Here is a 15,260-nt window from a genome sequence, read left to right as displayed (position 1 = left end):
ACCAGGATAGGAACATACAGTTATCTACATGATTAGGGCCTGAGCTGAGCCTGAGACCAGGTCCTCTTGGGGAGCTTCAGGGACAGAGGACACCCCAGAACTGGGTTCGAATGAAGAGTCCATCCTCAGGGTCCTCCACTGGGAGAGGTGAGGAACTGTGTTTTGGCAGCTTTTCTCCAAGTCTCTGAGGTGGCCATCCCCTCCCAGGGGGATAATGCTATGTGCAGAGGAGACTCTGATTTCTCAGGGTGGCATCTGCTTCCACCGTCAGACTGACCCTCTCCTGAGTCTCATCCTTATCACCCCAACTCCATGTTTCATGCTTTTTATGTCATTAAACACAAGTGGAGATATATTCCAAGCAACTTTTCCATAAAGACAGGTATTGTCCCATGACTCAGCTAACAATAGCACCAGGGATTGGTTCACTGAGAGAGCGGGTCAAACCAGGCTGGACTTCCAATGCTAGATCTACACAGGCCCATCGATACCATCTAGAAGATTCCCCCAATGCCAATAGCACCTTCCTTATGAAGACAGGTTATCCATGGAGGCTAACAGCCAGACATTGGCTGTCCTTAAAAAATTTCAACAATTTCCATTTTTTCTTATAGACTTTTTTCAGATTTGGTCTGTCCTGAGATGATGCTCATCCTAGCCTTCAGACTTTGCTGACCCATGTCTGCTTGACCAGGGTCAGGGTAGGGAGGGTGAGTAGATTCCTGGGTGCTGCAGTGAAGGCTGGAGGCAGTCCACTGCAGGAGGCTGTCACCATTAGGCCTCAGTCCACCTCACCCTCTGTTCTTCTCTGGCTGGTGGTGACATCCTGCCTCCCCTTCTCCTGCTGGGATCTTCCTGCCCACTTTTCCTTCTTTCTCCTCAAGCCCCAGGCCACAGGAAGCTCCCAGGGTGACCCTAGCAGTGAGCATGCACCATCTTCCACTCAGGAAGTGCTATCCCTATCTCTCCATACTCACAGAACAAGTCTCTTAAACTTTCAGCCCACCTTCCTCAGCTTCTTCCAAGAAACACCCTGAACACTAAAACTTGGTCATTTATCCCCTCCCTGTGTACTCTGTGGTGCTGCTGTCAGAACATTTATTATAATAATCTACTATAATCTGCCCTGCACATTTATATAGGAAGTCAGAGACTGCCTTCTTTGCCACTACTATGCTTTCTCCACACTTTGGCATGGGGTCAGTGGGAAATAAGTGTTTGCGGAGGGACTGGGCAGAGAGCTCAGATGAACAAGCATCTGAATTTGATACCCTAGCATCACTGGGATGACCCTGGTGGCCCCCAGCACTGCATCCCTCGTTCTGAACTACGTATCCTGGTTAACAAATATGATGGGGCCCCCTGCCCAAGTCTCCTGGTTGTGGCTTAAGAGCTTCCCAAAATAAATGCATGGACTGTAATTGCTATCATGAATACATCTCTCCCACTAGAATGGAAGGTGTTTGCCACTGGAATTCTGTTCAATTTATCTCTGTGTCCTTGGGATCCAGTACATGGATGAGCCTTTGTTGAAAAATAATGAACAAATCCCATTCCATCATTAGGGCCATGGGATGTCCAATAGCAAATCCAAAGGCCCCATTCTGAGGTCATAATGCTTTAGCAGCAGAATAATGTATAGTCTTAGAACAGGAGCGAGTGAGTGTCCTGCTGCAATCCTCTAAGTCCAAATTTAAGACTAATTAGAAGATAATTGAACAAAATTTTACAGTTTAATTGACACCAGACAGAACTATTAATTTCTCCTCCCACACTCATACCCCTCTATTCCTTCTCTGCCTAGAAAATGGAACCACCATCCAGACATTGGCACAAGCCAAAAGATTCAATTCAGTCTTGTTGTTTCTGGGCAGCCCAGACCATCTGCAGGTCTGTTAGTTGATTTCCAAATGCTCACTCTGAGGCTCAATTTTTTTATAGCGTGGAGGAAAGTTGATCCACACCCAACAGTGCTCAGAGATTACTCCTGGTGGTACTCAAGGGATCATAGGTGGTGCTGGAAATCATACCATGGTCAGCCACATGTGAAACAAGCACCTTAACATCTATACTACCTCTCCTTCAGCTCCACAAATCTCTACCTTTTCCTTCTTCATGGAGATAGGTATGGTCTAGCCCCATCAGGCTTCACCCAGGTGACTGCAGCACCTTCCCAGTGGTATCCCAATTTCCTTCCTCACAGGCTTGCAAGCCATCACTTCCACGTAGCAGCTGAGACAGCTTTTAATATTAGTGACTGATCTCATTACACATCTCACCATAAAACTCCGAAGACATCTCATACCATGGGGAGCAAAACCTGAGCTTCCTAGCACAATGGTTCAAGGCCTTCAGAGACTCCCAGCCTACCCCTGTCATCACCATGGGTCTCATCGCCACTCCCTACAGACTGGCTTGGTTCTCCTTGAGCATCACTCTCACCTCAGAGTCTCTATAGTTGCTCTCCCTTCTGCCTGGAAAACCTTTCCTCCTTCTCCTTCCCAGTCCTTCTCTGACCACCCTGTCCCAATTCCTACAGAAGCTCTTTCTTGTAACTGAAAGATTTGAGTTCCATCCAGGCTCTCTTCACTCTCTGAATTTTTTCCCCTTCTCCAACTAAAATGTCAGTTCTTTTCACATACAAAAGCAAATGTTTTGTTTATTTTAAATGTTTTCTGTTGCTTTCCCTCCCTGAGTGTAAGTTTTAACGAGGCAAGGTTTTATCTAATCCAGGACTCTATCCCCTTTGCTCTTGGAACAGTGTTGGACACACAGTAGATGCTTTATAAACACTGTAAGATGACAACTTGAATCAGCAAATAATATTAAAAATGTGTCCATTTTGTGACATCAGTTTGGAGAGGAAAGTGACTGTTCACTAGTCAACAAGATGTTGGCTATTGAAAATGCAGACACAGAGAGGGAGGGTCCCACCTGCATGGTCCAGTCACAGGTGGATTCCAACCACCTGGTCCTGGTTTCAGCTCAGCCACAAGGCTCCCAGTGCAGGTTGGAAACTGGCTAAATGGTGTATGAGAAGGACATAGCAAACCAGAGGAAGGGAGTTTGTATAAATAAGAAATCCTGCGAGGAATACTGTGGCTGTCTTTTAATCTCCTAAGACATGCTGAGAAAAAGAAGAGATAGATTTGATTTGGGTAAATCCAGATCAATGGGTATTAGCTTAATAGAAACAACTTCTCCTACATGAAGAAAATTGTCTTTTGCCAGTCAGGGCTCATAGGAAGGTAAGGCACTATCTTAGAAAATGGTGAGCTCCTCATCTGAGAAAACGCATAAGTGATCACTTGTGCATAGCCAGGATGTAGAGGAAATTTAGGCGGTGGTAGATGGCTTTTTAGAGTGCTTTCAGATTAATAGGGTCTGGGTGTCTACCACACTCAGGACAAAAAAATATCACTGGCTAACAAGACATCTGAACTCACTTGTATAAAAACCAACAACCAAAAGCATCGCCCAAACTAGGCCTACAAATTTAGTGGTGGAAGAAAGATGAGCTGGAATTGAAGTCATCCAAGAAATTGCTGGACAGTTCCCTGGTTTTAAAATCTATTGTCTATGGTAATCATTCAGAACAGGGGACTGCCAAAGATGTTGGCTATTGAAAACGATGCTTCCATTTCTAGGGGAGGATAAACTAACACTACCGTGGGTTTACCTCCAGAAACTCCATTATTGGGAAGTTTCTGTTTGGGAGTTAACTTCTTGGAAAGAATTAACCCCTCCAATATGCCACCTCCTCTGTAAACAGGATTTCATTTAAAAACTGGGGAGGGAGGGAAGAATTGTAACCGGATGGCACAAATTTAATTAATGAAACTCAGTGATAGATACATAGCCATTCCCTATTTTATTCTATTTTATGCATCCGAACATTTGCATAATAAAGAGTAAGGAGGGGGAGTTTTAAATAGTACCTACCTCTTGTAATAATTGTAGGGCTCAAAGAAATCATCGTCATCATTATTACAAGGAATTTTTACAAATCCTAGTTATTATCAGAAATGTTTAAATGGCCCATTTAATCATTCCGACAACCCTAATCATCTCCATTTGGCAGATGAGGAAACTAAAGCTCACATAAATTAAACAAATCTGCAGCTGGCATAGAGCTAAAGTGGCGCTCTGAAACCAGAGTTCTCACACTCCACCATCACAGCTGCCTTTATTTCAAGAATAGCTCATTGTGTTCTACTTGGTTGATATCTACACAATTATGATATCGTTTGTTCATCTAAGTCAATGGTTCTCTAGCTCTTTTCTCAGTAGCAGAACCCATTTTATTTTGCAAAGGCAGTCTTTACTCTAGAACTCTAGCGAGCAAAGTCTATATAAAAATAAAACAGCCAAGGCTGAACTAGAGATCAGGGCCTCCGGCAACTAGGTCACTTAACACTGGGCTGGTCCCTGAAACACCCCCGTATCCAAGGGAAGAATGTGAAACCCCAGATTGAGGCCAGTAACTAGGATGCCCAAACCCCCCAGACCCTGAGGGTTATATTTCAGGATAGCCTCATTTGTATAATGCATCTGTCGGGTTCTTGTCTCCCAGCACATTTACTCCTCATTATCAACTCAACTTGGAGGTGGACAAGGCTGAGCCTATCATCCTCAATTTTCAGATGAGAAAATCAAGGCCAAATGAAGTTAAGCAACTGGCCAAAGGTGCGCAAGTCGCCAGTGTGTGCAGCCAAGCACAGACTGGAAGTAGTCTGACTCCATTAACTCTGGATGACCTGGCAGAGAGAGTGCCATCTACTGGAAATTGCCACTGACCCTTGGTCCACCCAGTGGACTACCAGCTTCTTGGCCACTGGGAGTGGGCTACAGCTCCCATAGGCCTTGCCAAAGCCCTGTCTGTGAAAGCATATGACAGAGACCAGAAAAGAGGAGCTCAGAGCCACTGGCGGTTGGAGAGCAAGATTTTGGCTGTGGTGAGGCTGTTTCCATCCCAGCTGTGTCCTGCTGAGAAGTACTCACAGCCAAAGCGCCTTTCCCCTCCAACAGCCCAAGTGCAGAAGCATAAAAGAGGGTGACAGGTAAGAGGGACCCCAGTGCCAGTGACACCATACGTTTCTTCTTTCCTCTGCCACTGAAATCCCTGCGACCAAACAAAGCTGATAATTGCCTGTATAGTCTCCCTCCTTCCCCCACCCTCCACTGTAGAGCATCTCTCAACTGAGTTGGAGCATGTGTTGGAACAGGCAACACTTAATTATCACTTAGCCTTTAATTAGCATTTAATTATTAACACTTAATCCATCTGTAAAATGGGGACACTAATACCTGCCTCACAAGGACTCGGGAGTATTAATTATGTCTGCTGCCCATTTTGAAGATGCCGAGCATTGGACAAGTGCTTTAAGGTGGCATTAAGGACCATGGCCAGCTTGCTTGCCTGTCTATTGAGCTTCCTTCTTCCTTTCCTCGTGGATACCCATCCCCAACACTGGCCCAACTTTGCCCTGGTGGAGAAACATTCGGCTCTGTGTTTCCCAGACACAGGATTTCCCATCCAGGAAACGGGCTATTTACAGCCATCTTCCCGCACTTTAATTTTCTATTATGTCCTCTGAATATGTCAGTGCCTTCCCAGTAAATATTTTGATGTGTGCTCCTGCAGCGGCTTCTGTGGAGGATGAATGGGACAGCTGCTCTCTGTATTAGGGAATTCCAGATGTGGTTTTAAACCACCAGACTCATCCGTACTCAGGTCCTGCTTTCGGGGGTGGGAGGAGGGAAGGGGGAAGGATCTTGCTGTTATCTCTGGAGAAGCCACACGCCTCTATCCCTCCACCTTGCTACGATGTTTTTCCTCAGCTCTCTGTCTGGGTTGCCTATGGTTTTTGGATGAGAAATGTCTTCTTAGACAAGTGATGAAAAGGCAAACTGGACCCCCCCTCTGTGGGCCGGCACCTCATGAGAAGATGATGATATACAGCTTTTCAGCTTTATCCAGACTAAGCAAGGTGTCACACTATTTCCCCAAAAGCACAGACTGAGATCCCACCACCACTTCCTGCCCCCACCCCAACCCTGAATGCCACCAGTGGGGGATACTCACTCTTCTTGGAAGCTGAGAGTGCTGTCACTCAGGGTGGCAGGCAGCAGCTCAGGGAGCTGCTCCTTGGATGTCCTGGTCTGCAAGGCCTCTGGCAGGCCCTGTACTCTTTTCCAGATCTCATGGCAAGTCTTGTCTAAGCTATCTTGGGGAGTATCCTGGTGGATCCAGATGTATCTGGGGAATGGGCCCAGGGCGGAGGGGCGCTTGGCCACCAGGGCCGAGGCAGAAGGGACCCCATTCCCACTAGCCATTCTCTCTTTGTGGAAGCCTCTTTGTCCACCCAGGGCTCTAACACTGGGGGACCAGGCACTGCCACCCCTCATTCACCAGAAAGGGCCAGAAAGAGGGATGGAAGCAGGTGGGTTCTGTCTGGCTCTGGTGGCCACAGGCTGGGGGTGTCCAGTGGTGGATCTGCCCGTGAGTGGTGCCTCCTGGAAGGCTGGCTTTGGGGGAGGGGGAGCTTGTGATTTATTTTTACTGTCTCCTTCCTGACTTTCGCTCCCCTCCCCCTCTCCCTTAGAAGAAAATATTTAAAAGTCAACAAAAACCAGTAACTTAGTAACGGTGGAATCCCTGTGAGCTCAGGAACCAGGCGCCTGGGTGGGCAGAATGACATCTGGGAACAGCTGGCAGGGGAGGGCTGGCTCTCCCCACTGTCCCTGGCACTCCCTGCCACTCTGCGACAGGCCCGTGGACACCTTGCGGTGCCAGGGGCTCAGCCCATTCTGCCCGTTCAGCCTAACAGACAACGGAGTACGGGGACTGGCACTATGTGGGGCATCATGGGGGGGGGCAGGAGCCCGCCCAGAGATTCTCGACGCCGGCCTCGCTGGGGACCCGCGTGCACCCTGAGGGCCAACGGCCCGGCCCGGCCCTCTGCCCTCTGCCGGCCTAGCCCCTCTTAGCTTGCCCACTGGCCCCTCCTGACCAGCTCTGCGGCGCCGCTCCGACGCCCCCTGCCAGGCAAACTCCCGAGTAACGTCCCCGGCAGGCGGCCCACAGGCCCCTGCGTCTATCCCCCAAGTCTCTCTGTCCACCTGCCACGCCCCCGAGCCGGGCTGCGCTATGCGCCCGGGGAAGGGGTCCCAAGGCCCGCGAAAGGCGCTTTGTGGGCGGCGCGGCGGGCTGGCCAGGCGAGCGGGGCCGATTGGCTTGCCCGAGGCTCCCTCTCCCTCGGGGTCCAGCGCTGGAATTCCTCGGCGGGCTTCAAACAGCAACGGCTGGGGGGCGCGGGGCGCCCGCAGGTCCGTGCCCAGGTCCCGGTGCGGTGGGGGCGGGGTGGGTTCGGCAGGAGCCCCCAGAGCTGTTAGAAGGCAAGGGCGCCCAGCCCAGTCTCGGCCTGGCCCTAGGCCAGACCTTTGCCCCCGCCGCTGGGCCGCAGTCGCAGTCCCGGGCCTCCCACCGGGCAGCGCAGGGCTGGACGCTCCCATTCAAGAATAAGCAACTAAGGAGTTGTGAAAGACAACTGACCAACCCAACAGGAGAGGAGTAAAGGAGTGTGGCCAAGCTCCACCCCCCCCCACACACCCCCCAAGCCTGAGATAGTATTCCAAGAGGATGTTAGACAGGCAGGTGGGCAAGAGGCTGGGAGGCTGAGATGCAGGGAGAAGGGTTGAGTTAGCAGTTAGCTACCCGCCATCGTCCCCAAAGCCTGGCTATCTCTCGTAACTGTCCTGGTCATTCCTCCTACCCCATCTCCCAGACCAGTAGCCTGAACTTGAGCCTCCAGTAAAAGAAGAACTGAAGGAAGCAAGAAAAGGGTGACTCCAGCGGGTGCCTGGCACATAGAGAAGGCTCGTTTGAAAGCTGGCACTGGCTTCCTCAAGCGCGGGGTGACCCCAACAACATCTGTCATTTCCCCCACCCCCCTTCATTCACCCCCTGATGACCAACAGAGCCTTTCTTCTCTGCCACATGAATTTCTGGCCACTGGGGACATTTGAAGACGAACAAAACTGGGATGGTCCCAGGCTTTCAGGGAGTCTGTCCTAGTAGAGGGAAATGGATCACTTGCTTCTAGCAAAGCCAATCAGGAATCATTACAGATGAAAGAAGGATGCTAATGGAAATGAACCCCCATTTGCTAATGGCAAAGGGAGAGGAGAGACATGCCCAGTTGAGACCCTTTCCAGGCAGACTCTTTGAGAGGGTAACATTGGGCCCAAAGAGAAGGAAGGGGAGGAATCGCTTTCTGTAAAACATGTTAAAATTATCCCGAAGCTTAAGCTTCCAGTGGACACTCATATCATATCAGATGGGTTCGTGGAATCCTATTTCTAAAGTGCCCAGCAGACAGTGGGCGCCCCAAACGCAAACTTGCTCTTTACAGAGGGGCTGAGTTCCTGGAAATATTGACTCTCAGTTTTGAAATCTGAGCTTCATCCCCTTTTGGCTTTCCATCATAAAACTGAAGATGCGTTCCTTTGGGGAAAATTCCGAGGACCTAGACTGAATAAAATCATAGTTAAGAATGTAGAAAAACCTTTTAAGATAGTGTATTTAAAGGAAAAGTGATCATTTCTGATGAAATATTAATAGTTCTGAAAATGTCACCCAGTGTTTGTGCTGCTTGGCATTTGGTTGGCTAACACGCTTGCTGAGAGCAGAACACCAATGAGCCTGGCCCGGCCCAGGCCACAGGATTCTGGAAAGTTAGCCAGCTCCTTCAAAGCCCCTCAATGTCTGTCTCCCTCCAGCAGGAGACCAGGCAAGGGGCAAAATGAGAAAGGACTGCAGCCATAGAGACACAAATACGGAACATGTTTTACATCTCACAACTCAGACTTCTAGGAGATTTTGCTAAAAAGCTGGTGGTGAGCTTCAAAATAGTATGAAGCTAGGTCTAATGTGCTTGACACGAGTCACAGGTGGCTGTTTTGATTTTATTTCAATGCAGATTCAGTTAAAATGGCAGTTCCCTGATTACATTAGCCACAATTCCAGAGCTCTATAGCACTTAACACATAGAAAGGCCCCAAACTAATACCTAGCACCTAAGACAGCTAAAAGTGCTGTATGTCCTTTCCTTGTTGGTGACATTGAAATGTGTGCTGGAGTTCCTAAATAGTAGCTTCTGTGCTGTGTGGAGGGAGAAGGCTTAAGTGTGCTGGAGAAGGTACATGGTGGAGGAATGAATTCAATCATCAACCAAGGTTTTCTAAGCTTTGTTTTTTGAGCAACTCCCATAGGTCCTGATTGTGCAAGGCTCAGGCTAGGAGATGAATAAGACCTCTTAACTGGACATTGTCACAGGTCAGTGAAGTGGGCACTTAAGGCAGAAGCATTCCTTAAGTGGCTGAGCCACAGACAGTGGAGCAAAGCGAACTTGTTCTAGCTTCAGTGCTTCACAGAACTTGGAAGGGTGCTGGTGTAACTAGGGGATGATGGTTCAATTTAGTTGTGTTTATGTCATTATCTACTTTATTTAGGGTGTCTGTATTAAATAAATATATTGTGCACTGAATAATTATGGGCATACACCCAATGCTCTTCAAGGTCCTAGAGACAGAACAGTGAGGATAGGCCAGGTGCTACTTTTTCCCAGAGCCGCCTGAAGGGGTATATTCTCTGGTTATTCCACCATTTCCTGTTATGAATTATTTTTCACTTGGACACACTTTTGGATCACCTTTCACTATCCCTATTACCCTAGGCAGTTGATTCAACACCTTGATGAGTCCCTCCACTTGCTTATCTGTGAAATAGGGATAGTAGAATGCCAACCTCATAATATATATGTACATAAAATATTAATTATTAGGATATATAATATTAATAACAATTATATGTATTGTTATATATCATATCACACCAGTATATATATACAGGCATTGGAGCTGCACCTGGACTCAGCTCTCAAAAATCATTCAAGGCAGGACTCAGTGTCTTGATTGAACCTAGGTCAGCTCTGAGCAAAGCAAGCACTAGACCAGTTTTATTATCTTTCTGGCCCCCCACATAGCATTTTTTGACACAAGTGAATGAACTAATGCATTCATTGGAACACTTAGCTTGGCACATGCTGCATAGTAATGACTGCTAACTATCATTACTTAGAATTCCAGGATTCTTGCTTAGAACCAAGAAAATCTCTGAAGGAGGCAATTCTTTCCCCTTATGCATTCTCCAGCCAAGCTTCTGTTTACCTGAATTCCTTTGCTGAGGGTCAGGATGAGGCTTGGAGGTTCCCATGAGGGTGGGCCCTACAACCGGTCATACCCTGCAGCTCTCAGGGACAATTCCTGTCTTTGTGTTCATGAGTGACCCTTTGGTGAGTGCTCAGGAAATCATGTGAAGCACCAGGTATAGAAGCTGGGTTGCAGCAGGAGTAGCTACATGCAAGGCAAGTGCCTTACCACTGGTATTATCTCTGTAGCCCATACCAAATATATTTAAAACGCTCACCTCACCATAAGTATTACTTGACTATAAAAAATATCAAGCAAGGTTTTAGCTATTTTGATTTGAAAATTTTTGGCCATGAGTAATTTATTTAATTTATAGGCAGCCCTAATTTCTCACCCATCTGGGTTAATGCCAGGGAAATCTTGCATAGCGAGAAAACCCCAACCTGAAAATTGGTATCAAATGTAATGAAATTTTTATGCCTACTAAATTCAACAGTTAATGAACTTGATATAATGTTATATTTGGCATTTAATTAAATATTTACTGATTTCAGTGTTGCCATTTTCTTCTTTGTGTTAGGGAGATTGATAAAAATGTTTTTAGGGGCAGAATTTCCTGACCCCATGCCAAGCTCTCTTCACCAAGGCACCTCGGAGGGGGGCGGGTTGAGTTTCCCTCCTCACCGTAAGCGGCACCCCAGCTCCTGAAAACCTCCAGAATCCAACTGCTGCCATGCTCTAGGCCACTCTCCACATTCTTGGAGGAGATTCACCCAAGAGGGAACCGGCAGAAAAACCCAGGTATGCGGGAACCTGTGACTGAGAGCTCCAAGCTCGCTCATATTAGGACTGGGCCTCCTCCCCTGAGCTCCCCAGTTTTCCAGTACCTAGGCAGTCACACCCACAAACTGCTCCTGGTGCCATGTAATCTCATCAATGGCCAAGATCCAGAGACAATAAACTAAAGCTCCTGGAAGAGAGCTATGCAGAGTTTCCTTGAGCACGCGGTCACATTCGCGGCTGCATGACCTCTTATACTCTAGCCCGCTTTTGTACCAAAAGTTGCACACGTTTGCTTGGTTTTAACATACTTGCTTGTATTCTCTTATATGTGGGCTTAAATGGCTCCAGAATGAAATACAACAACCTTCACACACTTCCCTCTTATTGTGGTGGGAAGATGCTTGGTTGTGGGACTGGTGTTTAAATATTATCTGTAGCCCATTCGCCCTCTCCTCTCTGGAAAGAAAGATGGTGGCCGCATGGGAGCCTTGTGGACAGCAGGTTTGAGCCAGGGGTCGGGGGCGGCAGGGACCTCATGGGAAGGGGGGCATTTCGGTCCGTCCTTCACACCCTACTGAGGTCACCAGTTGCCCCCCACGAGCGGCTCTCCAGCACAGCCACGGCCCCAGAAGCACAAGGACTTAATGCAGAAAGCCAACAGCTTGGAGCAGAAAAGTGAATGGACTATGTGTTAAACCCCGCCATCATGCCTGCCCGGAGGGGAAAGGGTGTTGCCCCATTCGCCCTCTCCTCTCTGGAAAGAAAGATGGCGGCTGCATGGGAGCCTTGTGGACAGCAGGGTTGAGCCGGGGGTCAGGGGTGGCAGGGACCTCATGGGAAGGGGGCGTTCCGGTCCGTCCTTCACACCCTACCCAGGTCACCAGTTGCCCCCACGAGCGACTCTCCGGCACAGCCACGACTCCAGAGCACAGAAACCAATCTGTTAACTATCTAACTTTTAATAGAAATACTTCCAGGGTTAATAAGTAAAATATCAGAAATCCAAAACCTCACGGCCGCGACATCATTTAATTCTTAAACCCAGCTGTAGAAAGCAAATCATTTCACAACGCTTTTTCAGCATGTCTGATTTGCGGGGGGGTCGTAAACTCTAAACAATAATGGTGCATCTTCTATCAAAACAATGAATCTAGTCAAAGTAGATAGAGTGTTAACTAGAACTCATCTGCCTCACAGGAATTGGGAGGGGTGGGAGGTGGGGTTCTATTGGGGTTTGCGGTAAAAAATAAGTACTGGTAAAGGGAAATGTGCTTGATATTTACATGACTGAGACCTAAACCTGAAAGCTCTGTAACTTTTCCCACAGTGATTCAATAAATAAATAAATTAAAAAAAAAGAAAATTTGGAGAATTCCTTTATCCTGAAGTTATAAAATGCAAAAAAAATTCTAAAAAAAATAAATATTATCTGTAACAAACTATTATGAACTACTTTATTAAAATAAAATATATAAAAGTTGCAAAAATACTGTTTTTAGGGCCAGAGAGCTAGTACAGTAGGTTAAGGTGCTTGCCTTGCATGTGGCTGACCCTGGTTTGATCCCTAGTAATACATATAGTCTCTGCAAGCACCACACTACAGGTGATTCCTAAGCACAGAGCCTGGAAAGGCCGTGAGCACACCAGGTGTGACCTTAAAGGAAAAAAACTCAAAAGACAAATCAGCCAGAGAAAGTTTTAATATGCTTTCCATCAGATATTTCTATACATCCTTCCCAGTCAAAGAGCCCCTGGTTCACATCCTTCTGGTACTCAGAGGCCAGCTGATGCCCAGGAAGAGTCTAGGGAAGTGTCTCAGAGTCCACCTCATCAGAACTGGAAGAAGAGGAGGGTACAGCCATGTGTCACCAGAATGGGCCTTCCCTGGATGTTGTCTCATTAAACAACCTAACTGCAGAGCAATTATTAATGCATAAATGGTTGGTGGTTTTTTCCTTCTGGCAACTCCATCAGCAAGCCCTTTCCCCATTCATCCCTTGCTATCACCACCATTTTTGGCCATAAGTGAGGAGAGTTTTGGGGGTGGCAGTTAAACACTCTGATTGGAATTGTTTCTTTGCCACTCACTAAAGCAAGAATATGCACATGCTTCTCTGGTATTTCCTCATCTGTAAATCAGTTTTAAAATGCACAATAATTCGGAGGAGGACAGACTCAAGTAGGAAAATGCATATAAAGCACTCACACAGCACGGTGCTGAGATCATGGTGTTCCTTCCAACAGAGACACCTTTATTATTGATATAAAATTGCCAGTCTATGAGATGTTCCTTTACAGTGAGGAAAAAGGAGGTCCAGAGCATAGTACAGCAGGTAAGACATGTGGCTGACCCAAGTACAATCCCTAAGCACAGAGCCAGGAGTAAGTCCTGAACACTTCTGGATGTGGTCCCTCTATCCCCAAAAATAGGGAAAAGGAAGGACCTAGTTGGAAAAGAAAAAAGAATATGACTTAGTCAAAAAAATAGCAACAAAGTCAGAATCTAGTTGGACTTCTGCTCTCTACTTTAGTCTTCCTCCCAGGCCCCTGTCATGATAGATACTCCATGCATTCCTGGAGAGGTTCTATCTGGGATCTTTCTCAACTAGAAACATGGTGTTCCATCCTTCCCTCCTCCACTTCCGTGAAAAGATGCTGGTCACCTATATGCCTTTGCTTAAATTATATACTAGCTTATTGCTGAAATTACTTGAGACAGCTTTTAGATGCAAAAGTAAAAATTATTACATTGCAGACTTAAGGGCTGACTCCATTTAAAGAAAGCAAGAAGAATTGCTACTCTGAAGCACCTGGACTGGCCAGAGCACACAAAGGTAATAAGGTAATGAGATGGGGAAGCCATATTTGTAAGCTAAAGTACAAAGGGAAACACGTCGGATGGCAGAGTTTTTACTTCCTGACAGCAGAAAATACACATCTTCATCTACAGAGACAAAATGTTTCCTGGAAATAACCCCAAGCATGAATTTATCATGAGTCCTTGTATAAAGGACACTGAGTGACAGAGTGGGCAATATATTCAATTCTGTTTTCATAAAGACAGAAATGGCATTAAGTTGGTCAGTTTCTCACATCAGGGTTCTCTGAAGACAGGACATAACATTAAATCATAACTCTGAGAAGGCATTTCTTGAAGGAATTCAGATAATGAAGTCCCAGATACTTTGGGGCTCATTTCACACACATTACTGAAATCTACTCAAGCAATCATCACCTCCCTTCCTTCCATTCAGTTATCCATCCATCCAAACATCCATCCATCTTTCATCCATGCAGCATGGATCTACTGAATGACCATCCTATACCGGGCACTGGTGAATACTGTAAGAGCTAAACCTTGACAGAGTTTTAGAGGACAAAAAGGAAAGTGGCACATGCAGAAGGAAGAGAACATTCCAGGAAGAGGGAGCAGCAGCATGAACCTGGAGAGGGAAGGGAGAAAACACAACTCATTTCTGGGGTCTAAGAGCCTCTGAATGCCTGGTGCATGGGGGCAGGCCATGAGCAAACAGGAAACTATAAGGGTAGTGGGGTGTGTGTGTGTGTGTGTGTGTGTGTGTGTGTGTGTGTGTGTTAAGGAGTGGAGCTATGGTTAATGAGGACTTTTTTGGGGAGGATCTAGCCAGGACCTTGTAGTTCATTCTTTGCAAAATATCAGAGGAAGGCAGGGAGATGTGAAACTAGGTTAGAGGGTTTTCCCCTCACTTGTTTTGCTTGTTCACATTTTTTGTTATAGTTGGGGTGGCCACACTGGACAGTGGTGGTGATGGCACAGGTCTCTGCTGGGTTGCACACACCCCACACAACCCATTCCAGTTTTAGAGTTTCAAATGGTAGCACAGCAGCCAGAACGTCCTGCTGAGTGAGGCAAGAGCAGAACAGGGTCTCATCATGCGATGCCATCACTACCCTGGAAGAGATCCCTTGTGGGCCCTGCTCATAACTAGATGATGTGAAGGAGGGAGACTTTAGAAAAGTCGTGGATTACCTGGATGTAGGAGCTGAGAGAGATTATGCCAGATGGATTTCCCCAGGTTTCTGGCTTGTAAGGGCGGGGGTGCCTATAGAAATGTTTTCCTGAGCTGGGGGCCTGATGGAGAGGCAAGTAGGGAGGAATACAGTTCTGAGAGGCTGTGAAAGGACAACCTAGAGGGCAGGAAGGCTGGGTACACCCATGGCTCCCAATCTCCAGGGGAGCTATAGAAGAAGATTTCCATTGAAACTTGCTGCCTGTCCCTTAGAGG

The 15,260-nt window shown here is 47.1% G+C and overlaps 1 protein-coding gene across 1 annotated transcript in view; it reads right to left on the bottom strand.

The window, feature by feature from the left end:
* The window catches only part of CUNH1orf94 (chromosome unknown C1orf94 homolog), a 37,220-nt gene extending 30,812 nt beyond the window's left edge, over window positions 1-6,408 (bottom strand). Inside the window, exon 1 of the mRNA XM_056123721.1 lies at window positions 6,086-6,408. Within this exon, the coding sequence (XP_055979696.1) occupies window positions 6,086-6,408 (323 nt within the window). The remainder of the gene's footprint in view (window positions 1-6,085) is intronic.
* Between the last annotated feature and the right edge of the window lie 8,852 nt (window positions 6,409-15,260).

Source organism: Sorex fumeus, unplaced genomic scaffold (genome assembly GCF_029834395.1).
Source record: "Sorex fumeus unplaced genomic scaffold, SorFum_2.1 ptg000047l, whole genome shotgun sequence".
In the NCBI taxonomy this organism is placed as follows: Eukaryota; Metazoa; Chordata; class Mammalia; order Eulipotyphla; family Soricidae; genus Sorex; species Sorex fumeus.
Note: the sequence above shows the minus strand (reverse complement) of the source record. Positions and strands in the feature narration are given on the sequence as shown.